At 35.0% G+C, this 26,633-nt stretch overlaps 1 protein-coding gene across 1 annotated transcript in view; it reads left to right on the top strand.

The window, feature by feature from the left end:
• LOC145245859 (solute carrier family 2, facilitated glucose transporter member 1-like) overlaps window positions 1-26,633 on the top strand; it is a 195,064-nt gene that overhangs the window by 154,496 nt on the left and 13,935 nt on the right. The window contains exons 5-9 of the mRNA XM_080107567.1: window positions 4,274-4,398; window positions 11,757-11,927; window positions 15,044-15,151; window positions 20,280-20,368; window positions 23,885-23,983. Of these exons, the coding sequence (XP_079963693.1) occupies window positions 4,274-4,398; window positions 11,757-11,927; window positions 15,044-15,151; window positions 20,280-20,368; window positions 23,885-23,983 (592 nt within the window). The remainder of the gene's footprint in view (window positions 1-4,273; window positions 4,399-11,756; window positions 11,928-15,043; window positions 15,152-20,279; window positions 20,369-23,884; window positions 23,984-26,633) is intronic.

Below are 26,633 nucleotides of genomic sequence, written 5' to 3'. Positions count from 1 at the left end.
GGAGGGGTCCTAAGCACGGCACTGGGCAACGTCAAGGACCTTGCAAAGCACGGCCATACAATTGTTAATGCAAACGAATATTCAATAGAAAAACAATCATCTGTGGTTGTGTTGGAATGTTTAGTTAAGAATTTTAACTCCGGCAAATAATATAAACATAATTAATTTAGGAATTTTAAAGTAGATTGGAATTTGGTTGGTTAAGTAAACAAGGATTTAGCTTGCATGGACGATTTGAGCTAATCAGTTGGAGAGAAGGGATAGAGAAGTTCATGAACGCATTCTAGTGGACACGCCAGAAAAAATGTTGAGATACAGCATGTCGACTCTGAGAAAATGGATCATCCATAAAAACGAATAACGCCCACATAAAAATATAACTATTTATTATGGAGGTAATTGCAAGACTTCATGACAAAAACAACCGCCGAGAAAAAGAACTATACAAAAAGGTATATCGACCTTATTTGGTGTGCCAGACGAACAAGGATGTTTATTCGTCTCGTTGTTTAAGAACCGTATTTAAAATGAATTGCCCCCTTTTTGAACCGTTTAATTTAATACTTATAGAAACCCGCTTCGTTAAGTATGAACATTATACGTTATTTAGATAAACACGTAATATACAGGTCCTGGATATTACCTTAAACTATATCCAGTGGTGAGGCCCCAGCTTGCGGGCTTTGGGGAGTGTGGAGCCACCCTTTAATTGCCATTGTTCCCAGGTCCGCTCTGACCCGGAGTGGTAATACCTTTTTAGGGTCCCAACTATGGGTTAAATAGAAACCGACTTGAAAACAACAAATATTCTATTAAAAAAATTTTGTTCAAAATCTTTGGATTCGGCATTAAATAACCTGGAAAGGGTTGATATGCCGTAAAACAAAAACAACCAACCAACGTAATATACACACACAATTATATAACATATCCGGTTTAGATTATGTGTCCTCACTTTTATTTTACAGAAAAAATAAACAAAAAAAAAAACACTAGCAACTAGATAAAAAAATTATTAGCTAGATTCCAATCTAGTGTGAAAAAAAAAATGCAAAACTGGCAACATTTGAAAAGGGTATTCAGTGTTTCTCAAGGCTGAATGAGGCCAACCATTCTATGTAGTTTCTTTTCTTTTAAAATTTACATAAGATTATTGATTAAAATAAGAGTTGCTCAAAGCGGCATAATAAATTAGTGGGTGACCTGAGCTTTCCAAGTAAATTACCAATGCCCATCCTATTAATACAGTCTTTGTACCCAGGCCACTGCAGCTGTTTCAATTACTTCAATGTAGACGGCAACATTTTTTTTAACAGATTAGTTTTTAGAATTAGTGTTCTTTTCTATGGCAAGAACTTTGTTTTAGTAATGCTCCGAAGGCCTCTTTAAAACATGTTTACAGTTTAAAATTTAAACATTAGTTTTCTCTTCTACTATTGTTCTGGCGTCCTCCTTAATTTCATGTGTGTTTAAACACCCGGGATAAAGAACTTTTTTGTCCATTTGTTAGTGTTGCTCGGATCCATAATCCAAAGTGCTCAGTATCCTGGATAGAGTATGTAGTAACCCAAATGTGATAAACCAAACAAAATCTCTTCAAAAGGAGGACGGACTTGGTTTTAGTAGTACTCTGGAAACTGCCTCTATTTTATAAGTCTTTAATATTCCAGATAAAGCACATAATTACCCAACAGTTAACTTGATTTAGTGGTGCTCTGGCTCCTAGATAGAGAAGATATGTTTGAATGCAGTATTGTCCAGGATAAATAATTTCTTTATCCTTTAGTTTTTATTGAGATACAATTGAAACACCGGTAGAAGTTAGAAGGTGGTGGCATGTTCTTTGTAATATCTTTCAATCAAGTTTTCCTTAGATCACTGAAGTTAAGCAACATTGAGCCTGGTCAATATAAAAATGAGTGACCATTTGGTAATACTAAGTGTTGTATATTCTCGGAACCTGTAGAGAAATGGGCACCGCCAGGTTATTCTTGTCCAAGACCTGCTCTCTGAAATAATGCAGCACCCCCACGACCCAGAAGGTTGAGGGACTTATAGATGGAAGTGAAAGTAATTTTTGTGGAATGAACTGGATTCGAACTTGAGACACCCAAGTTGTCAGTTAGTGTCGTTAACCACGAAATCACCGCCGCTTCCCATGTTATTGATATAAAGTAGCAAGGAAATAGTAACTGACGACGCATTAGTATATAGAAAAAGCAAAGAAAATTTAGTAATTCTTGGAGCTTCTAATTCTTTGCTTAACGGTACTTATATGCAGAAGTTCGAATGTAATATAAACCAACATCTTAATCTTTTATGGGCATGGTCCCAATTAGTAACCCCTTACATCCAAGTCTTGATATGCCTTGTTTTTGGGAGGAGGTGAGTTAAAAAACAAAAAAAAAAAAACAGTGAGAGATTATGGAACCTGACGACTCCTTAGTATATATATATATATATATATATATATATATATATATATATATATATATATATATATATATATATATATATATACACTTGTGCCCGATATTATTCATACCCCTCGGATCTTTGAGATTTCTATAAGAATATTGCTCAAACCAGAAGGTAGACAATATTAAACGGATTTCAAACAATAAATCAAGCATAAGCATTTAATTTAAACTCAACAAATAAATAAATTATGCAAGTTTGAAACATTATACAAAGAAAAACAATAATGGCACTAGTTCAAAATTATTCATACCTCTCTTACTAATAGTCAATAGCATGCCCTTTATTCTTAATAACTGCTTGTAACCGTTTTGGATATTTATCAACAAGATTTTTACAAACATCAACACTGATTTTTGACCATTCTTCAATGCAGTAGTTCTCCAAACCCCTCAAATTTCTGGGTTTCCGCTTTTTAACCTCAGTTTTCAATATGTGCCAGAGGTTTTCGATAGGGTTCAGGTCGGGACTCTGGCTAGGCCATTCCAAAACATTAATTTGATTATCCTCAAACCGTTTCTTGACTATTTTGGCAGTATGTTTTGGATCATTATCCTGCTGAAGGACCCAGTTTGGTCCTAAATGGAGCTTCTCCGCATCCTGTCTAATGTTTTTCTGGAGTATCTCGAAATATTGCTCCTTCTTCATGGTTCCATCTATCTTGACCAAACTACCTGGACCACTAGCCGAAAAGGAGCCCCAAAACATTAGGCTACCACCACCATGTTTCACCGTGGGTACGGTGTTCTTTGGGTTGTAAACTTCTCCTTTCTTCCTCCAAACGTAAGAAGCATCCATATGGCCAAACAATTCAATTTTTGTTTCGTCAGTCCACAAAATACTTGAGAAAACGGACTCTGGAGAATTCACATGGGTCCTAGCAAACTTTAGACGTGCTGCAAGGTGTTTTCCGGTGTGCAATGGGGTCCTTCTTGGTCTTCTTCCTTTCAGACCATTTTCATGCAGAGTCCTTTGCAATGTTTGCCTTGATATTTTTATGCCAGAATACTCCAGATTTTCTAAAATGTCCTTAGTAGTGGTGGTTGGATTTGCATTAACACTTCTTACAATATTCCTGGTGGCTCTAGCAGACAGTTTCCTTTTCCTTCCTCTACCAATCAAGTTGTTTGTTGTGTGGTGGCTCTGGAATTTTTTGATGATGCTCTGTACTGTTGCTGTAGGGATCTCAAATTTCTTGGAAATTGACTTGTAACCTAAACCATCCTTATGTGAATTCAGAATTTTAGTCCTAAGATCATTGCTAAGCTCTTTTTTCTTCCCCATTCTAATAAGTTTTATTCTTTTATTTGTTTTCAGTTGATATCATTTTAATTTCTGAAAAATGCAAAAAACGAAATGAAATTAATCAAAGGTTGTATAAAAGCATTCAAAATAAGAATCAAACAGGAAACAAACAGTCAGAAACTGGATTAATACTGAAAAAATAAGGGGGTATGATTATTTTTGAACATTGCAGATTTTATAAATAGCTGTATATTTTTTTTATTACAAGTATCCCGAGATTTTAAAATGACGAAAATGATCAGAAGAGGTTTATTAAGAATATGTATCAATATGGACGTAAACAATAAATTTTTACAAAGTTACACCTAATAAACTCAATTTTCAAGGGGGGGGGGGTATGAATAATATCGGGCACAAGTGTATATATATATATATATATATATATATAAAACAAACAACAAAACAAAGAAAATTTAATAATTCTTGGAGCTTCTAATTCTTTGCTTACTGATTACTTTTAACTTTTCTTTCTTTTTATGACAATTTGCAGGAAGAGAGGGATGATATTAAATAATGCAATCGGCATCGTTGGGAGTTTATTGATTGGCTTCAGCAAAATGGGCTCCTCCTTTGAGATGATCATTGTTGGCAGAGTCATACTTGGATTCAACTGTGGTAAGTAGCAAGATGTATATTAGAACTGGTGCCACCAGATCAGGCTGCCCGAGGATATTGACTTCCTCACCAAAACTATACCAAACATTGATGTTATTCTTTTTTCCTTTCTATTTGCAAAACCTAATCAAGTTCTGCAAGGTCTAAAGCAAAAAAAAACAACAAAAAAGCAAACAAACAAAAAACAACAAAAAAAAACAACGATTTTCCTTTAAAAAAAAAAAAAACCAAACTATAAATAAATATTTAAAGACATAAATAACTTGAAGCAATTAAAATGACTGCATTTGGCTTTAAATAACCTGAAAAATCTTGATATGCCATAAGACAAATCGGCCAACCAACCATATATTAGACAATGCTTTTAATTTCTTTTTGTTCAGGTTTTATTTGTGCACAACAAATTAAGACATTAAAAGGCATGACAATTGACTCCTGCTCATTTTCTATTCATTTAATTTAGGAATTTTTTTGAATATTTTTTATTGTGTTAAAAAAATTTCATTTTTCAGGATTAAAAAATAAACATGGAAAGTTTATTTGTTGCAAATATCTTTTGACGTTTTGCCAACAATAAACTTTGGATTTCATATGATTTTTTTTTATGATTGAATATCATGAGTAAATCCGTTTTATGGTTTATGTGCTGAGATTACTTGAATATAGAATCAGATTCAACCAACAGTCGTGTCTGGTTGTCTGACATCAGATTGCTCGAATGATGTGCCTAAATTGGAAGAATAAACAATAGACAGGAGCCAGTTGTCGTATCCTGTCATGCGCACAACAGGCACGACAACTGGTTCCTGCTTATTATCTGTTCATTCAATTTAGGCGCATTATTTTTGCAGATTTGTAATTGTGCTTAAAAAATAGGTTTTTTTTTTTTTTTTTTTTTTGAGTTTTTCCAAATATAAACTAATTTTTTTATTTTTTAAATATTTTTTTATATTTTTCTAAATATAAACTAATTTTAAAAAAATATTTTTGTTTTTCCAAATATAAACTAATTTTTTTTTTTTTTTTTTTTTTTTTAAATATTTTTGTTTTTCCAAATATAAATTATTTTTTATTTTAAATATTTTTGTGTTTTTCCAAATATAAATTCGATTTCATGTGATATATTTTGTGACTAAATCCATTTTATAGTTTTTCTGCCGAGATTATTTGAATATAGAATTAACAACAGCCAGTGGTCATACCTTAATTTGTCATGCATAGTAAAATCGCTTTTTATCTGAACATGGTATGCAGGATAAGGTAAATAAATATGAACGCAGAACATTGAATCAGTTCTGTTGAATTCATATCCTATAGATTACTAGCCTGGGTGTCCGGTGTTGCCCGGGTGTTTGGAGGTGTGTGTTGAGAAAAAAAAAAAAGTGGTAGTAGGCAAATAGACTCAAACCTGTACCACGACGGCGGACAAGAAAGTGAAAAAAAAAAAAAAAAAACCGTGATGCATTAGCTTTTGCGCCCATCACCACACCAGAAGCGACATAGGTTTAAATTAAGGCTAGACAATCAAAAAGAAGCGATGACTTTCAAAAATAGTGGCGACAAAAAAAAAGTGACCCCTTCCTGTAGAAAAGTGGCCAGTTGAAAGCGAAGAAATTAATGATTTTGGCCAATTTTTCGATATTTGTCATCCAGAGGGTTCAGCTTCAAAATAATACTGACCTCGTTAAAATCCGTCGCCTCTGTCGAAAGTTTTTGGGAGATATACAAACATACATACATACATTTGAACAGACAGGTGAGATTTATATTATAGATGTATAGATATGAAATGCATATATATCCTGCTATTTGAGGGTTGCTCACACAGCAGGACCACTTGAGAATTACATAGTGTGCATAGTTATATCCTCCTTGACACGTCACAATCATTAGTGTGATATCAGTCGAGATTGGTGCAATCACAGTATGTTTTTTTTTTTTTGTTTTTTTCAAGGTGTAGTTTTAGATTTGTTGCAACTTCAATTCTCTTTATTTTTTTTTTTTCTTATTTAAATTCACTTAGCATTTATTTAGATTTACTAAGTGTTCTCACACAGGTCATTATTAGAAATTGCTCACCGACAACAACCGGTGGTGTTCCCTGTAGTTAGGATGGCAACAAATTTCCCCAGATTTTTAGTGCTTTCCTCCTCTTCTGATAATCTTTGCAAATGAATTTGTGCTATTACAATAGCCGTTTACCATTGATTTCTCGCTGCCAATGAGCATTGGCCTTCACTGGAGTTTGGGTGGCACCAAATCTCCCAAAGATCCTTGTTCTCTTCACAATTATAAAGATCTAGGGATGAGGGGAGGGGAGGTTTCTACTCCTATTGTTTTAAAGAGAAGCTAAGCACTGCTTCCCCATGTTTTAATTGGAAGTGTTTATTTTTTTTTTACAAATAATCAAATAAACGTTTATTTTTATAATTGGAATGTCTTTTTTCTTTTTTTTTTTTTTTTTTTTTTGCTAAATTTCCGTTACCCTTTTTTATTTTCTTATTTATCCACTTTTGCCATTTTTTTCTGTTGCCTTTTTACCAAACACCCTCAAATAGCAGCCGCTTACGTCCACGTGGCAATATACTTGCTTGAAGTGAATAAGAGTGAAAGATATATATATTAAAACTTGAGGAATAAAAAGAACATAGAACTTTATTAAATAATCAGATCAATAAGGATGAAGATGAGAGGAAGTTCTATGTAACTTTTATTCCGCATCTTTTTAATTTATGAATTGCTTCTCTTAACTGGGTAACGCTTTTACTATCTTGATTAGTTTGCTATATTAAAAATATGTTTAAATTTTTTTTTTTTTAATTCATTTAAATATTTTTATTGCTATTCATTTATTTATTATTTTTCTTTGCGTCTTTCTAAGAAGGCGTGTCCAAAGTCGGTTCGTTTGGTGCTAATATTTACTTCCTTCCCACTCCAGAAAGATATGGCCTGCCAGTATGTGGGGAGAATTATGCTAGCGCACCTAGAGTAAGACACATTGGCCTATTAAGAATTGCTTGCACAGCTCCGTCAGTATTCCCCGGTCGGGGCGCTTCAGGCAGTAAACAAACTTACTCTTTCCAAAAATGTGGAAACAAGGCTTGGGAGAGTGGACATTCTAGGACTACCCAAAACAAGTACTTCAACCCGACAGATAAAGGGCTACCAAAATGGCCCAGTTTCTGCTGGACTGATTGTTGATAATGGAATCTCCACTGGCATGTCACAGTCAGAAATCTTTAAGCAATTTCAGAGGGACAGTTTAAGCTAATGAATAAGGGAGAACAATTCGTATTTGGAATTTTTTTTTTCATCTTGAGTGTTATTCTCACAATGCTCCGGTCAATGTAACCTCCTGCCTTCTTCAGGTATATCTTGTTGAACTCAAGACTGTTTCTGTCGAACTCGGGAATTTCTATTTGGACGAATTTCTAATGGAACTCTTTATTTACTGCAAGGGGGTAGCATTCTCTCGTTCAGTCAACCATAACTGGATAGAAGTCGTCTGAAGTAATTTGCAATTGTATTTTTCGGTCGCTCACATTGAGGATTGAACCTTCAAGAAGATATCATTTTTACAATCAATTTTTCCAAGTACTCTAACCACTGCGCCACGGGCCTGTAGGGGACTAAGATATATAAATACCCCAATCCCGTTACAAAAGAATAATGAAACGAATGGGAATTGAAGGAAACAAAGACTCAATTAATGGATAAGATAAACGTCGTTTATTTGCTATTGAAAAGAATGAACATTTTAGTTATAACATGTCCGCGCGTATGTAAACAATGTTCGTTGCAGGACTGGTGTTGTAGCAAGAAAAGGAAATGTGTTTTCATCTCAAGTTCAGGTCACTATTGTTTGTTCGCGCGTGGGAAGAGAAATAAATGTTGTAGGAAAATTGAGAATGGTCGTCCAGCGTGTAGACAAAGAAGAGGATATTAGAGTTGTCATCAGTTAGTAGTCAGCTACACGAAGGTGTTCTTAGTGGCCAGTAGTAGATGGAGAGAGAAAGAGTGAGAATGTATACATACAGTCTTTAGCTCGTGCCCCATACATAGTAGGAAGTGGGCGTGAGGTACGCGTGCGCGTGCGCCGAAACGGCGGCGGCTTGTTAGCCCAACCTCTCTCGTTGAGAGTTGGTCCTAAAGGGGTTAGAAACAGCTTGTCTCCATGTTTTATACTCGTTTCCAGAGTGTCTTTTGCGCATGTGTATTTCCTTAGAAAGCGGAAGTGACGTCGTCCATGTGTATACGTAAGCGTGGTGTGTATATATACGTGAATGTGAGTGTATGTACGCGAACGTGAATATGTGTTCATGTGTGGACGTGGGCGCGTATGTTTGTGTGCGCGTATGTATATGACAGCTTGAAATATGAATGTGTGTTTTGTGTGAGACTTGAAAAAGGCTCGTACAAATACTCCCCTTCCTAGGAAAAAAAAATACATGCAGTGTATATATATTTATGTGTGTATATATATATATATATATATATATATATATATATATTTTTTTTTTTGTGAGTAAAGTTTTCGGCAGTTGATTTTTTTTGTCCTGATTTTTTTTTTTTTTTTTTTTTTTTTTTTTTTTTACTGTTGGTGTTGTTTGAAAAACAACGTCAAAAGGAACGGAATGTCAAAAACGAAGTGTGTTCGTAAAAAACGTATTTACTTACGCGTGGAAAATGCGTTTACTCTTTTTTTGGCTGACATTTGTTGGTTTGGTTTCTGTTGTGTGTTGACATGTGCAAAGAGTTGCTTGGACAGAGAAGTGAATCGTTCGTTTGGAAGGAACATTTTTGTTTCGTGTTGACGGTGTCGTGTGTGTGCCCAGTTGACGGTATCTTCGCATGTGATTCTGCGGTAATGTGTGCATCGTTTGGACGGGCGCTAGTCGCGCGTTCGTTCTTGTTGAACGGGGTCTGGTTACTGTTGTCTTCGCAAGTGCGTCTGCGGTAGTGTGTGTACATTGTCTGTACGGGCGTTTGTTGTGTATTCATTCGTGGTTGCCGGCTGTCAACGAAACTTCCAAGTTTTGAGTTTATCCGCGTGCATCGTGCATCTCAACTCGTATTGTTCATTCAACTTCTTCCTATGTGTTGATAGGGATGTCCTGTTTCTTTGTTGTTGCGTCTGCTTGTGCGGGAGGGAATTGCATAGGCCTATGTGATTTTGCTCCTCACGTTTGTTGCAGGGTAATGTCAGAAAACCGTGAAAATGTTTGTCAAGCTCGAATTTGTTTTTAAATTCGATATGAAAGTCGACAGCTCCGTGTTCGTTTTTTTTGCAGAGTCTGACGAGGGTTCGTCATTGTAGTTGGTAGTAGTTATTCCTGTGGGTAGTGGTTCGCTTGGTTTTCTTTGTTGAGAAGTTCGTTTTTTTCTTTATCAAATAAAACGCGCGTCTCGCTCAAAACAATTAATCTCAAAACGGTAGGGTCGCCATGCCTTCTCGTTCCACGTCAGTCGGGCGCCAGTTTGTTGTGGACTTTTGGCATAGGAGGAAATGCGTGCTCCTCTCGCGTTCCGAGGGAAAATGAATTGTCTCGAGGAAGAAACGAACGACGTGTTAAATTGAATTAAACGAACAGGAATTTCTTTGGTGAAAGAAACAAGTGAAAGAAAAGGGTACCACACGTGGTTAGTTTTGCATGCGTCTCTCTCTGTTAGCTGGTGAAGAGGAAAAGTTTATACCTTGGCGTGCGTCTCTCGTTAAGTGGTGAAGAGGGAAAGTTTATCTTTGTAGAGAAAGAGTCTGTGTGTGTATGGGTGCTTCGTTCAACCTCATCCATTTCATTTAAATAAAGGGGTCACCAAATTTGTAGGGGACTAGGATATATAAATACCCCAATCCCGTTACAAAAGAATAATGAAACGAATGGGAATTGAAGGAAACAAAGACTCAATTAATGGATAAGATAAACGTCGTTTATTTGCTGTTGAAAAGAATGAACGTTTTAGTTATAACATGTCCGCGCGTATGTAAACAATGTTCGTTGCAGGACTGGTGTTGTAGCAAGAAAAGGAAATGTTTTCATCTCAAGTTCAGGTCACTATTGTTTGTTCGCGCGTGGGAAGAGAAATAAATGTTGTAGGAAAATTGAGAATGGTCGTCCAGCGTGTAGACAAAGAAGAGGATATTAGAGTTGTCATCAGTTAGTAGTCAGCTACACGAAGGTGTTCTTAGTGGCCAGTAGTAGATGGAGAGAGAAAGAGTGAGAATGTATACATACAGTCTTTAGCTCGTGCCCCATACATAGTAGGAAGTGGGCGTGAGGTACGCGTGCGCGCGCGCTGAAACGGCGGCGGCTTGTTAGCCCAACCTCTCTCGTTGAGAGTTGGTCCTAAAGGGGTTAGAAACAGCTTGTCTCCATGTTTTATACTCGTTTCCAGAGTGTCTTTTGCGCATGTGTATTTCCTTAGAAAGCGGAAGTGACGTCGTCCATGTGTGCGTGTGTGAGTACATGTGTATACGTAAGCGTGGTGTGTATATATATACGTGAATGTGAGTGTATGTACGCGAACGTGAATATGTGTTCATGTGTGGACGTGGGCGTGTATGTTTGTGTGCGCGTATGTATATGACAGCTTGAAATATGAATGTGTGTTTTGTGTGAGACTTGAAAACGGCTCGTACAGGTCCTTGCAGCAAGAAGCTTGGAGATTACATCAACTGAAACGTTGTGAAAATGTCACTGCAGATGAGCACAGTAGTCTGAAAATTCCAAATAATATGAATAACCAATCCTCGTCTCAAAAATTCAGAAACGTAAAAAGAGAATTATATAGTCTTAGTTTTGGTAAGGAAGACAACGCAAGAACTACTAGTATCTCTCGTGCGTTCGTACGAGATTTGTTACCTGGTCTTATCAACGATTTTTGTAGATTCCCCATAGAATTCTAAACACTTTTTACCAAGGGACATAACCGTAACCTATAATAATATTTCTCAAAGGGAGATAATTGTAAGGGGAGATAACTCTAATGTTTATATGTTATTAATGTTTTTGTGTATTTTTTAAATTTTAGTTATGCAAATATTTTTTTATTTTTTTAGACATTTAAATATAATTTTATTAGATATTTTTTAGTTATTAAAATCTTAAAAAAATATTTTTGTTATCTAACTATAATTTTTTTCTTTAATATTTTTTTTAGATATTTAAATAGATTTTTTCTTAAATATTTTTTGTTATTTAAATAAACGGTTTATCTTAAATAGTATTTTATCAACTTTATTTTTTCTTAAATTAATTTTTTTTTTTATAAAGGGTAGAAATAGTATTAATTTTAATATAGCTTTATAACAGCCATTACATTAAGCATATTGTTTTTAATTTTTTTTTTTTTTCCTCAAGGTTTGACCACCTGCCTAACTCCTATGTATTTATCAGAGATTGCCCCAGCAAACATCCGAGGTGCCCTGGGGGTGGTTCATCAGCTGGCCATCACAATAGGAATATTAACATCTCAGATTTTTGCCTTTCAAGAAATTCTTGGAACGACAAGATTGTGGCCGATTCTATTGGGTACGTAGAACAATTCTTTTTTTCAAACCATAATGTGCATGTTGTTATTTTTCAGACTATTGTAGAGGAGCTGATATGCAAAATGAATCTCTCACGGCTTTTAGCAGTGATGGCTGCCTTTGGCATACGAATAGTCACTACTTTGTATGCTGCAGAAAAAAACAAAACGGTACATTTCTCGAAACAAGTGAGGCTGATAGGAACCTAAGATTGCTTAACTGTATAAAAAAATAAAAAAAAAAATAGGGAAAACAGTTGATTAATCAGTGTCACTAGATATTGTATTTTACGATCGCCCACATTGAGAATTGAACCTTCAACCTTCAGGAGAATATCTCTTTTTTTGTTCTTTTATTTTTTTCTTCTGCACCATTGTATTGTAAATGTTATTTAAATGAAAACTTGGACACTTATATATTAAAAACTCCAAAATTTCTGACTTAAAATTAGGTCGTTTCCAGCACCACTTACTATTTGCACAAGTCACCGACTGGAACTGGATGTCGAGATTCCAAATAATTATGTGCCGGTTTGGTCAGTAGATAATTTTTTTCATCTTCAAAGCGACAATAAAAAATTAATGCATAATTGCATATTTTAATTTAGAACTTTGATATTCATAGGTTCGGTAGACTCTTAAAGTTAAGTTCAATTTCTTAGTATGTCTGAACCATTTTTATATGATCTGCCTCCATAGATTGTTGAAAATGAAGCCATAAGACAAGACACCAGACACAGACATTTTAGTCTGGTCAGTACGCACAATGTTACAGCAGTGCCAGTTCGTTGGGCAGGTCATATAGATTCAAGGCTCCCAAAAACAGCTCCTTTATGTTGAGCTGTCCAAAGGAAAAAAAAAAAAAAAAAAACCCGCAGGAGGACAGTGGAAACGGTTCAAGGCACAATCTAAAGTTCTCCCTTTAACAGTTCAGTTTGTATTCTAACTCATGGGAAAAACTAACCCAAGACAGATGTTCCTGGCATGTCGCAACTCACAAAGGCTACAATTCCTGAATCTGCATGCAATGAAGAACACAAGAGGAAACCTGGCATTAGAAAAAATAGATCAGTCAACACCTCCACCATAGAATCATCACACAGGTGTCCAACATGCGGGAAATACTTCAGAGCTCGAATCGGTCTAACAAGTCATCTCTGAACCCACGGAACAATTACATGATCATGGTCATCTTTGCAAGCGATGAAGGAACATCATCATATCAGACTCTTATAGACCCTGGTGCAGTGCACTGGCTACACCCTCCTCTTGTGGAGCTTACTTTCATCCTCTCTCACTGTATGTGGCTTAATCTCCTTGTTATACAGTATGTATAACTCTTGTTTCCTTCTCTGTCTCACTCACTTACATCTCCTTTTGATTATTAAAAATAGAATGTTATAAAGAAAAAAAAATATATAAATGTTGAAATGGTCCATTATAAATAAAAGTAAATATCATTCCAAGTAATAATACAATTTGACATGCTGTCAAAGATGTAGTAAGAGGTAGAGCGAGAGCAGAAAGAGACTAATTTTGAATTTAGTTGATTTTATTCTTTTTATATTTAACTGGCTTTGCAAACTCCCTTGTTCCTTATTCAAATAATCTAATCAGATCTAAATGGGTCACCCAACAGATGACATTTTATTGTAGCATAGTACTAAAACGCTGATAATATTGCTTGCTTGTTTGCACAATGAGTGCATTACATGGTGCGAGGAAGGACGAATAAGCCGAAGTGGAGGAAGAGAATAGTAGTAGCACTAGCATAATTGAAGAAGTGTGAAAGGGTAATGTGAATAAATAATAAAAGAAAAGGGAGTAATTTTTAATTTTTTTTATAAAGAACACAAACCAAAAGGATGCCGTAAGCTTCTGGGTTTGACCTTTACTCCTGATCTGAAATGGAACACATACATCAAGTCTGTGGCCAAGGTCGCTGGGAAAATGGTGGGATCCTTCTACTGCTCCAGAAGATATCTCACTAATGATGCAATTCTCTATCTATATAAAAGCCAAGTACGTCCAAGGATGGAATACTACTGCCACATCTGGGCAGGAGCTGCTAAAAACAGCCTATCCTGCCTTGACAGAGTACAAAATAGACTTCGTGACTTGGTGGGGGATGCCCTTTTCGTGCTTGTCTGAGCTCCATTTTCTGGTCCCCCCTCGCCAATCTTTCACGAAAAATACCCGACTAGCTGAAACCACTGTCAATAATTTTCCCCACTCTTTATCCGTGCCTAAATCAAAATGTAGATTCCATGAACAAAGCTTCTTTCTTAGAACTGCACTGCTGTGGAACTCACTGCCGTTTGCCTGTCCCCCCCCCCCGAATTCAACTTGGATGTCTTCAAGTCCAACACAAACAAATTCCTGATGAACCGCCCCCTTAAGTAATGACACCTTATCAAATCCCCAATACTAACTATTACTACGATACTATCCCAGTGATTACTGTACACATAATAACTCTTATCCCCGAGTGGCTCCTGGGCCTTGATAAGTGGTGACCTCCATGTAAAAAAAAAAAAAAAAAAAAAATTGGACAAGGAGCAGAACTAGGCTTGCCAACTGACCTAATTTCGCTTCCTGTCTTGTTATTACAGCATTTTTATTTTTTTAATTTTTTATTTACAGCATTCTTTCGATTTGTTTGCTTTCTGTAAAAGAAATGTTATTCTCGAAATATCCTAGACATATACCATTTCAGTTATATTAAACAGTAAGTCCATATTTACTGAATTATAAATGTGACTGATTTTGAAAACAAATGAATATACAAAGATTAATAAAATGAACAAGACCTTCGTTTATCTGCTTTGTTCATCACTTCAATAAATCGGTATTCTACATTGCTACAGCCTTCTTATACACTTCACATATGAAAATAATAATAGAAGTAGTAGGTAGTAGCGGTAGTATAATTGAAGGTAAGAGAATGAGGTAAATAAATGAATAACCTAAATAAAAAGGAAAGCAATGATTAAGCATAATTTCAGTTCATGATATTTTTTTGTTGAAGTATTTTTTAAAGTAAATGAAGACCAACAATACATTTCATATTCACACCTGAAAATACCATGCATAATTTTTGTTTTTCAACTAATTTTAGGAATGCCACTTGCCTCCTGTATCATCCAGTTGGTGATGTTGCCTCTCTGTCCTGAGAGTCCACGATATCTTCTTATAACTAAACACCAAGAGACAGAAGCTAGAGCAGGTAAAGGAAGAATCGGGTTTGATTAAAAAGAAAAAAGAAAAAAATAATTTAAGGTTCTTCATTATTTTTCTTTCACTTCTATTTTGTATATTCGGGGTTTGTGTTACTATACACATAGATTCGAAAAAGTGGTAAAAAACAAAACAAATATATAACAAATAAATGTTATCAAAAGCAAGATAAGTTACTTTTCTACATAACTGGATAAGTTTTTAGCATTCTTATTTAATGTAGCATGTGTATTCAGCTCGAAAAACATACAATATTTACCGATGTATTTGAAAATTGCAAATGGCGGGGGACTCTCTGTTGAACACGGTAAGTTTAGGAAAATGAGTAAAAGCAAAAAAATCTATACAAAATACTGTTAGAAATTCGCTCAATATATATTATTGTGACATAGGCTGACATATATTCGGTAGGTTTTTAACAGTATTTTATATAGTTTTTTGTGTCAACTCATTTTCCCAAACTTACCGTGTTCAACAGAGAGTCCCCCGCCATTTGCAATTTTCAAATACATCGGTAAATACTGTGTTTTTCGAGCTGAATAAACAAGTTACATTAAATAAAAACACTAAAAAATTATTCAGTTAAGGAGAAAAGTAACTTATCTTGCCTTTTGATAACATTTATTTGTTATATATTTGTTATTTGACAACTTTTTCGAATCTATGCGTACAGTAATACAAACCCATACATTTTTTTCTTCTTTTTTTTCCACTTCTATTTTGTATGTTTTTCTTTCCTTTTTTTTTTTTTTGCTTTCCTTTCTTCATTCTGTACTTTTTCTTTTTTCCTTCTCTTTCCGAATTTAATTAATTATGGAGAGTAGACTTTAGGTTTTACTTTCAGCAGCCTTGTAACACTCGCTTTCTTTATTTTTGTCCTTTAGTCCTCACATTCCATGAACGAGGTTTTTGACAGGCGGCAAGTATTTATGTCATCTGGTGCTTGTGATTCTAAGGTTTTGACCTTAAAGAATTTTTTTATTTATTCATTTTATTTATTTTTTTTTTTTTAGTGTTCCTTACATCATGTGGCCTAATGCCTTGTTTGGAGTGATTTTTATTAAAAAGCTTTTACATTTTTTTTTTTTTTTTTTTTTTACTCATCTTTTTTGTTCTTTTCTTCCATTTTTTTTTTTTTTTTTTTTTTTTTTTTACTATTTTTTTTTTAAAATCTTTTCTCTCTTCTCACTTTTCTTTCCACCTTTTTCTTACTTTTTGATCCCTTTTTTCTCTCTGTCCGTTTTCTCTCTCTCTCTCTCTTTCTCTCTCCTTATCACCCTTTTTTCTCTTGCCACTCTCCTCTTTCCATTTTGCATCTTTCTCATTTTTTTTGTCTTTTCTCTTTATCGCCTTCAATAATTTTCAAATAAATATTTATCTATATACGTAATGTACTGAACCAGACTCTTCACAATGATGTAAAGAGAAATTTTGCTGATAATGAAAATAATCCAAAGAGATTAAAATCTAATACAGTAATTTACATTTCTTACTCTCTTACTTTAAGTAAGTAGAACAAAAGATTCTCTTACTCTCACCTCATCCCACCTGATACATACTCATTTACAAAATAGAATACAGTAATGTTGATATTGTCGCCGTCGTCATGAGCATCATATTTGTAAGCCAGGCTGCTTTTTTGTCCGTTGATACAAAACCATGACTAAACCTATTGGTTAGCTTATAAAATGTTTATTCAAAATAAAAACTTTGAGTGTGCGTATGTGTATGTGCGTGTGTGTCTGTACAAGTGTGTGTATCTGTGTGTATATCCGTGCGTACGTGTATGAGTATGAGAGAGGTACGAGATAGATACGTTAAAGAAAGGAAGCACATGGTCTTTTTATGCAAACGTGTAATCGCTGCATAACAATTATTTTGTTGCTATTCTCAAAATCAGCACAGACGAATTTATCAAAGTATGTTTTATTTACAATTGAGCTTCTTGTTCATTGACAAAGAGAGAGAGAGAAAGGTTTGGTGTAGAGGTTGGTTAGTGTGTGGGTCACTGATGGAGAGGTGTCAAGATGTCAATTACGCTCATCGCTGTCAGTTTACTCTCTTCTCTTTTCTGTTGTTTATTTTTCTCTTATACAGTCACAGATCGAAATTCCTGTGATTGTAAACATAAAGATATTATATTCTTTTTTTTATTTTTTGCATCATGCAATTCATAACTTCTAACTTTGGAATGTAAACGATTCTTTGTTTTTATTTAATTTCAATTCCGGTCATTTTTATGGGACACAAGAATGTAGATCAACTCCATCTGGAATGTGCATATGTGCACACCTCTGCTTTCAAATGTGCATTGCTAAGTCTGCATAGGTGCACTGGGTCCATCTCGGTTCACTGTGTTTAACTCTCTAAAAATTCATACTAGTTAACATAATCTCTACTAACGGGTATAGGGTCCTAATATATATCAGAAAGATCGCAATACATATGGCCATTCTATACCATCTGTCTTTATGTAATATTATCGGGGGGGGGCTTCTGTATGACATGGAAGGCTGTATATACAATGTATTTATTAATATGTATATATATTTGCTTGTCTAAATATGAATGTGCCTATTGATCATTTACTGATTGTTTAAACCAGACGTATAACAATTATAACAGAAAGGAACAAATAACAGTCTCTGGGGTTTTACATCGGAAAATGGAGAAACATACCTTCTCCATCTTTGGTCTTGATTTGATGGACCCTCGGAAAAGCTGCAAATAAAGATTTGTATAACCTGAAGCCTTGGTGGTATTTACAGTAACTTTATTTCAGATATTTCCACCATTGGAAAGCTGTAATGCAATCTTTTTACTATTGACATTTTCCTCTACTTGGAGCATCTGCTAACTTTCTGACTCCCACCTCTTGGCTAGCTGTTACATATCTTTCAAACTCTCTCGTTACGTCATTAACTCCACGTGACCAAAGATGTAAAGCAAATCATCTTCATCACATATTTTGTTTATATTCCAACATTCTTTTCTATTAAAGCATTTTTTTGTTTTTATCTAAAATTCCTTCTTGTTATCGTTTATAGAATCTAGCTCAAGTTAAATTGCTAAAATCTCATGTCACCACATTTGTCCTTGAATTGCATCTTTCTCTTTAAAACAAATCTAATTCAATCTACACGATAATAATAATCTTCCTGCACAGATAATTCGGCAATATCCCGAGAATGTTAATATGCAGCATCTGGAAGCAAGTTCGAAAAGCATCGATGACTAAGAATTTTCTGATTCTCTCCTTTCCGACCTGGGAACGTGGTGCAATGGGGAAAAGGGTGCCTGGTTACTTTAAATATTTTAAAATTAAAACTTCTCTCTTTTCACTATCAATGCGCGGATCGTTGATCCATGGATACATGGCATTCTTCTTGAGCAAGCTCCCTACTTTGATAAGCTTTTAGGACTGACAATCACTTTAAACCTGGAATGGAAAGCTTACATCAAATTCGTTGTGAAGGTTGCTGTAAAAATGCTTGGATCATTCTACCGCTCCAGAAGGTATCTCACTCCTGATGCAATCCTTTGCCCGAATAAGAGTCCAATACATCCTTAAATGGAGTACTGTTGCCACATCTGAGGAGATGCTGTTCAGATCACACTTTGCATTTACAAAGTACAAAACCAACATCGAAATCTAGTGGGTGATGTCCTCCTCTTCGTCAATCTCTTTTCCAAAAGAAAAGACGTTGTTAGTCTTTCTTTACTCTATTCTTATTATCTCATTATTCTAATACTGATGCTACCAGATCAGGCTGTCTGAAGATATTGGCTTCCTGAGACGAAATTCACCTAACATTGATGCTTTTTTTATTTTCTACTTCTTTTTGCAAAACTTAATTATGTTCTGCAAAGCCAAAAACAAAAATAACAACCAACCTTTTCCCACCCATTTCCTTCTTCCCATTTCCCCATTCTCTTTCTATTCCCCCCACCACACTTTCTGACTAGTTTTCTAACTTAAAATGTACCAAACATTAATACTATAACCCTTTTCCCTCTCCCATTGCAAAACTCATTCATGTTCTGCAAGGCAGAGAACAAAAACGATAACATCCACTATAAAACAACCAAACCAACCACTACAAACTAGCGATTGAAGATACAAAAAATTTGAAGAATAAAAACCTTCAACAAAATAACTGAATGCAACATGAATACTATTTCCAAAATAACTGGATTCGGCATTAAATAACTGGAAAAGGGTTGATATGTCGTAAAACAAAACAACCAAGCCAATTATTGTCACATGCATCACTTAATTTTAGGAACTATATGCAAGTAAATTGTTCCTCATTCAAGTTTTTCTTTTTTTTTTTTTTTAATTACATTTTCACCCCAAACAAGGCACATTGCCACTTTGTTGTAGGGGGCTACTATCAGGGGCATAAGCATCATTTAAAAAAAAAAAAAATATTCACACTTTTGCACCGATCAGGGTACTGTGTAGGGAGTTGGGCAGCAAGATGTCAGTTCACATTACAGTTGAACTTCTGCATGTCAGTACAGCTGGGGAAGAAGGGACCCAGAAGGGAATTCCAAAATCTAGCAGTTCTGGGAAACTACTGAAGTAGAAGGCTCTCTTATATCTAGGGTTCTCTACTGTGAAGGGGTGGGATTTAGTTGCTTGTCGGGTTTATCGGGGGTATTTACGTCGAGGGGGCACAAGTGCTTGCAGTTCGTCGGAGCATTCACCGTTAAAGTACTTGTAGAACAGGCAGAGAGATGCAACATTTCGTCGATGGGACAGAGGCTGAAGTTTAGATGACAGTTCAGGACCTATTAGATTGGCGACTCTCTTTTGAACCTTGTCTAGGAGAGAGAGACTAGTAGCAGATGTGCGAGCCCAAATATGACAACAATACTCCATACATGGGTGAATGGTGGCCTTATAAAGGTATAGGATACTTTTAGGCGTTAATAGCTTTCTAGCACGGTAGAGATAACCTACCTTCTTCGCAGCGGTCCTGGCAATACTCTAAATGTCTTGTTGGCTAAGAGAGAGGAAGGGGACTCTCATCGAGAAATTAGTGCTTGCGTAACTTTCATTTGTTGCTAGCTCCATCGCTCTTTTGTACGAAATTATTCTTATTTTCTTTCAGCTCTTGTCACCCTACGAGGAAAGTTTGATGTTGATCTTGACATCGAAGACATGAAATCTGAACAAAGGAGTTGTCAAGCTGAGCCGAAGGTATGAACAATCTTCGTCCAATTTTCATCCGTAACAATTTTAGAAGTCATTTTAGTATTTAATTTATATTTGCTTGCAAAGTTTTAAACTTAAGGTAGACAACTCCTATTATATTGTTAAATTTTAAGAGTTATTCCTCTTGCTAGTTTTAAAAAATCTTTTTAGGTGATTATTTAGAAATACTAGCAGGCCGCTCAGCATTGCCTGGTCGTAAAATACGCTTAAATATGATATTTTGATTAATGCAGATTTCATATTTATATTATTATATTGGACCCAATATATAGTAATGATTTTAAAAAGTTAAAAAAAAAAATGACTTGTGCGGCACCACTAAGAATCAAAACCAGAACGTTTAGCTTACGATTTACTTTTTCTTTTGATGTTAATGACTGTACTATGAAGACATGTTTATTGCAAGGCTAAAAATTAAAACATGAACCAATAGCTATTACGGTATACATGCATATTCGTAATGACGTCATTCGACCTCCACCTGGCAAATTCCATTTAAAAAAAAAAAAATGTTCACACTTTTGCACCGATTTTCCCCAGCTAAAACTCAGAAAGTTCTGCATGGGTTCAAATACCCTATATATTAAGTTTCATGACTGTAGACCAAAAACTGAGAGGAGTTTGGTAGGCAAATTTTTTTAAACAAAACATATATATACGCATACATAAATATATATAGAAAGAGTTTTGTGTTTACTATAACCTTTTTATACAAATATTACGTAAGTATAAATCATGTAGAATATCTGCATTAATATAATTACACAAAATAGTTAACTAAAGATGACCATGCCATAAGAAAACCAAAAAGATCTAACAGGGAATTAATTAAAATGAATGTTTAAAAGAATATGCAAATTAGCTAGATCTTTTGCAGATGAATGCAATTCCACGACCCATTTATAACAAAGTTGTATTTTCTTTTTAAATAAATAGAAAAGAAAGGATTTTTACGGTGAATATCAATACACAAAAAAAAAAAAAATTTTGGGAGTATAAATATATAAGAAAATTTGTGTGTGTCTCTGAGTTTGTTCCTATGAACTCTTAACTGGCTGGGCTGATTTTTATGAAAATTCACACAATTGTACTTTATGTATCTAGCAGTATTTTTTAGATAGGTTTTGTAGCAGAATATCTTTGATAAGTATTGATAATCGAAAAAATCCTATGAAAAAAATGAACAGACGATTTTGACCAAAGTTAGCACTTTATGCAGTATAACATCTCTAGTACATAGGTTCTCTACAGTGCAATGTAAACTACAATGCGCTGTAAGTCACTGTGATGAGACATGTGAAGCTTTCTCCTAGTGCACTATGATGGGTCCCCAATGAGAGCAGGCAATCAATCGATTTTGATTGAAAATGGGCGATGTTACTGATTTTGGTGACAATAAAAATCTGGGAGTGTTAAATATTTATTGATCATCATTCAATCTTGGGGAACGTCGGGTCTCCTTGCTAGTAATATATATAATATATATATATATATATATATATTATAAAAATGGTGTCCACAAATCAATTCATATTTCGATACTACTGTATACTACTGAATTGATTTGTGAAAATCATTTTAAATATATATATGTATATATACTAGCTGGTAGCTTGGCGTTTCCCAGTCGTACACTATGCTTAAACATGATATTTTAATTTATGCAGATTGCGTATGTATTATTTCAACTCAATCCTCTATTGATTATTATATATTACGAGGAATAATTTTCCTGGTGGACTAATTTGTAAAAAAAAAAATAAAAATAAAAAAATAACGTTGTTCATCAAATTCCGTCTGTGTTTGTTTATATCGCGTCAGTTGATATTTGGACTTTACGATGGATGCCCTGGAAAAGTCACTTCTGATTAATGTTTAGTTTAAAATATGCAAGCGAAGAAATGATTTGTGGCGATTTTAAATGGTACCTCTTTTTTTTTTTTTTTTGTAAATTGAATTCATTAATAAGAAAAAAATTAAAATAAAATGGTGAGGTACACCGGAGTTAGAACAGGGGATCATTTGATATATAGCTTAATGGTAGATCATTCAATCTGTAGTCGAATGATCTACCATTAAGCTATATCTCCAGATTATAATAAATCTTTTTTGTTTTTTTTTTAAGAAGAAATGATTTGCTGAAATTTTATTATCTCCCTTGGCCAGTATAATGTAAAATATTCCGCTGTAAAAATTATTTTTTTATCCAGATGTATAAATTGGCTTTGTGTGAAATTTGCAAAAGATAGATTCAGCCGTTTCTGAACTTATGAGGAAGGAACTCCCACACAAAGTGACTTTTCTATAACAGTAGAGATATTTATTAAGCTCCGTCTTGTATAGAGCACTTTTGAAAAAAAATATTGGTTTCAAGTTCATTTTATTAATGCATTTAAACTTGTTCACTTATACATTTTATATGCATATGATAATCTTGTTTTATTCACAGGAGTTAATCCTATGAAATCTTCCCGTGTTTATGTAATATTGTATAACTAATAGCGCTATACATTTAGCATAAATTAGTACTTATACAAACATTTTGGCTACATGTGTGCAGACAAGTTTTGGCTAGAGTTTTATGTTAGCTGATTTTCATAAGGTTGGGTATTTTTTTTTGTTCTGTTTATTGGTCTTCTGACAAAAGGAGGGTGGACCTGTAAATTTACCCTTGTCTGTTCGTCTGTCTGCACTTTTCTTAATAACTACGCCTTAGGATTTTAAAAAATTTTGCACAAACATTAAACATGATATGAGTAAAAAAGTAACGGAACAGATTTTCCGGGAAAACTCTGGTTGCCCCCCCCCCCCCAGGAGTGCCTTTCGGGTTAAAATGGCTAAAAGTGACACTTTTGTACTTATTAAAAAAATTGGTTCCTTGAATTTTTATAAAATTTTCTGAAAAGTTGTAGCTGATTTCTATATAATTTTTTTTTTTGTCTATACTTCGCGATAACTCTTAGGTGTGCCGCAGGGGCTCTTTTGGGGCCAATAAAAACACTCCATTTTTGGGACTATTTTACCATATTTGTCCAAAATTTTCTGTGTGTATGTCTATTTTGCAGTTTTGCATGGTGCTGAACTCAAATTTAAATATGTTAAGGCCTTGGGGACTTTTGGGGCTAAATGAGGGGTGGGGTGGGGAGGGGAGCAAATGATGGACTTAGTCATTTATTTGTTTGCATGCAGAACTCAAATTTACATATGTTAAGGCCTAAAATTGCACTGTTTGTTCATTTTCATCAGGATTTGACATCCCCCTGAGGATTTTGGGGGCTAAATGGTGGGCGGGTGGGGGGGGGAGAGGAAGAGGGCAAATTCTGAACTTAGTCATGTTTTTTTATGCCTCGTTCACTCTGCACTCACGGGGGAACATGCATGCTTCGCTTGTATTTCTAACAATTCAACCTGGGGAGCATGTGTGCCTATCGGTGGCAAAATGTTTGTATAAGTACAAGTTAATATATCATGTGTTTTTTTTTAAATATTTTTCAACTTCAGATCAGTATTGCCCAATTGATAGTAAGCTCAGCTCTCCGGAAGCAGTTGGTGATTGGTATTGTGATGCAAATATCTCAACAATCCAGTGGAATCTTAGCCGTAAGTCAAATGTCATTTCAACCAATTTTCTTCATTCAAATATTCTTAACTTCTAGTTGTACAATATATTTGAAATGATCCCCCCTCATATATATATATATATATATATATATATATATATAAATAACAAATGTCTATATTTCAAGACGTTGACCATGTTACTGTTTATTTCTTTAAGTACATTGAAATGCACAATTCTTAACAGCACCTGTTTTGTAGCGCAGAATCACTCATATAATTATGCCAAATTTTTAATTTATTCTGGCCTTAACTCATCAGAAAAAGAACTTATCAACTTTAAAAGAAAATAAAGGAATATAGGTATGATTACAATATCCGAAGTATACATAGTTATACACATACAAACTGTTTTGCTGTATCACAGCTCATCAGCGCAGCTAAACTAACACCTACCCCTAGTCAAGGATTGAACCTATAACAATCTAGTATAAATGTTCTAACTTGCACTTTTCAAATGCTTGCTAAATTATATATGCACCTGACAATTCTTTTGTTGTTGCTCTCAAAATCAAAACCAAGATGAATTTGTCAACATATAAGTTTATTTACAATTAACTTTTGCCCATCAACAAAGAGAGAGAGATGGAACATAACCGCGTTTAGCTGCAAGGGTGTGTGAGTGTGGAAGAGAAATGTCAATCACGTTGGAAGACTGTCAGTCTGCTGTCTCTCTCTCTCTCTGTTGGTTATGTTAACTATCTTATATAGACATCAACCGATATTCCTGATATGTAAATATTAAAAATATTCGATAGTTCTTTTTTATTTGTTTTTGATGATTATTACATTTCTGGTCATTTTTATGGAACATAAGAATGTAGATCAAAAATCTTCCTGTGTGTGTGTGTGTGTGCGTGTGTGCACACCTCCATTTTTATTGGCATCGGCCCGGCTCTGTCCAACACTAGAAAAAAATATATAATCTGCAGGATCACCCATTGAGTTTTGGTTAGATTATTTGAACCAGAAAAGGTGAGTTTGAAAAAGCCATTTAAATATAAAAGACATGAAAATACAAAATTAGTTTATTTCTCTTGACTAACTCCCTTCCTTCTCCCTTTCTCTTTCTACAATTGCGGGTTAAAATAGTATTACTACTTTTGGTGATATATCCTTTTATTTCTGATGGAATATTTCAGTCTTTTTATTCTTTCCATTCTTTATTACATTGGACTGTTAATGAATAAATGTCTCTGCTCTATCGTTATTTTCATGGCAAGTGCTCGTCTAAGCTCTAATCTATTGTTCCTCCTTGCCAAACTTTCACAAAAAACACTCGACTAGCTACAATTTCCCCCAATCTCTAGATGTGCCTAAATCTAAATGCAGCTTCCATGAATAAAGCTTATTTCCTAGTGTTATATATTCGTTATCATCGAGGTTATTCTAGAGGGGCACCAAATTGAACTTTTGTTACATAGGGTTCTTCATCGGAGTTCTCACTGGATTATCATTGAGGGGCACTTTTTACGTTTGGGTGTATACACTGTATAACATCAAAGATTCCGTGTGCGTATGATTGTCTCTAATGTAAATGGTTGTGCGTTTGATTATCATAAAGGGAATCGTGTGTGTGACATGTAATTTCTGAACCTACCTCTGCTTCTTCAAAACGGACCATCTGGAAATTTCTCATCCTGGAGGGAGACTTGATACCTGTTTGACGAAGATTTATCACTCCAAGACGATGAATCGGTTTTATAGTTTTTTATTTCACTTTCCCCAGAGGTCCTGCAGCAGGTGGAAGTGAAATCTGCTTGTGTGGGTTCTTCTTCACACACGTCAGCGTTCGTCTCCCCCCTCCTCAGTTAAGAGGGGGAGACCACGGAAAAACGTCCGTCTTCTTCAAAGCCCAAATCAAATCTCCCAGATCTAGCCAACCACATCATTCATACGTAATCTGGTCAGCTGACCTTCGGTTCTGGTAAACGTGTCTACCTCCACGTTTACTCACCTCTCTCTCTCTCTCTCTCTCTCTGTAACATTCCTTCCCCCCTTTTTATCAAAATGTATGGCGAAGGCATACATTTTCTACTTCCCACATTTACTAAGAATGGGATATATATGCTCACCCCACTGGCAAAGAAAACTGTCATACCTTTATTTAATATACCAAGTAAAATAATAGCAACAAATAATACCATGTGGCGCTAATCCTTGCGCCCTCGAAGGTCAACAACTCCCTGTGACCCCATGGTCTCTTCATAATTTAAATCAGAATTTCAGGAGCATCCTTTACTCCCGTCGACACTACGCGTGATCGATAAATTCTCGGCAATCAACCGAATAATAAAATCGAGGTCCATCTGCCTCTTCAAAACGGACTATCATCGTGCTTGGCTTTACAGATCAGCTTTTCTTCCCATAGGTAGCACACAAAAAAAAAAATTTTCCATCCCAAGCCTTATCCTATTCATCATAAGCCTACTCTTATTACTAGTATTTTGTGGGAAACAAAAAACCTCTTAACATTCCATATGGTGGGTAGCCTTCTATTTTCCTAAGTACTTGCATACATATTTCATTCATCTTCTCTTGAGCGATTCGTAACATAATGGCCACGTCAGCCATTGCACCCCCTCTGCCCCTTACACCATGTCAGTGGGCATTTCATTTGCTCCCTGAAGTT

The sequence above is a fragment of the Euprymna scolopes genome, chromosome 23 (assembly GCF_053919585.1).
Source record: "Euprymna scolopes isolate OS-2025 chromosome 23, ASM5391958v1, whole genome shotgun sequence".
Classification (NCBI taxonomy): Eukaryota; Metazoa; Mollusca; class Cephalopoda; order Sepiida; family Sepiolidae; genus Euprymna; species Euprymna scolopes.
Note: the sequence above shows the minus strand (reverse complement) of the source record. Positions and strands in the feature narration are given on the sequence as shown.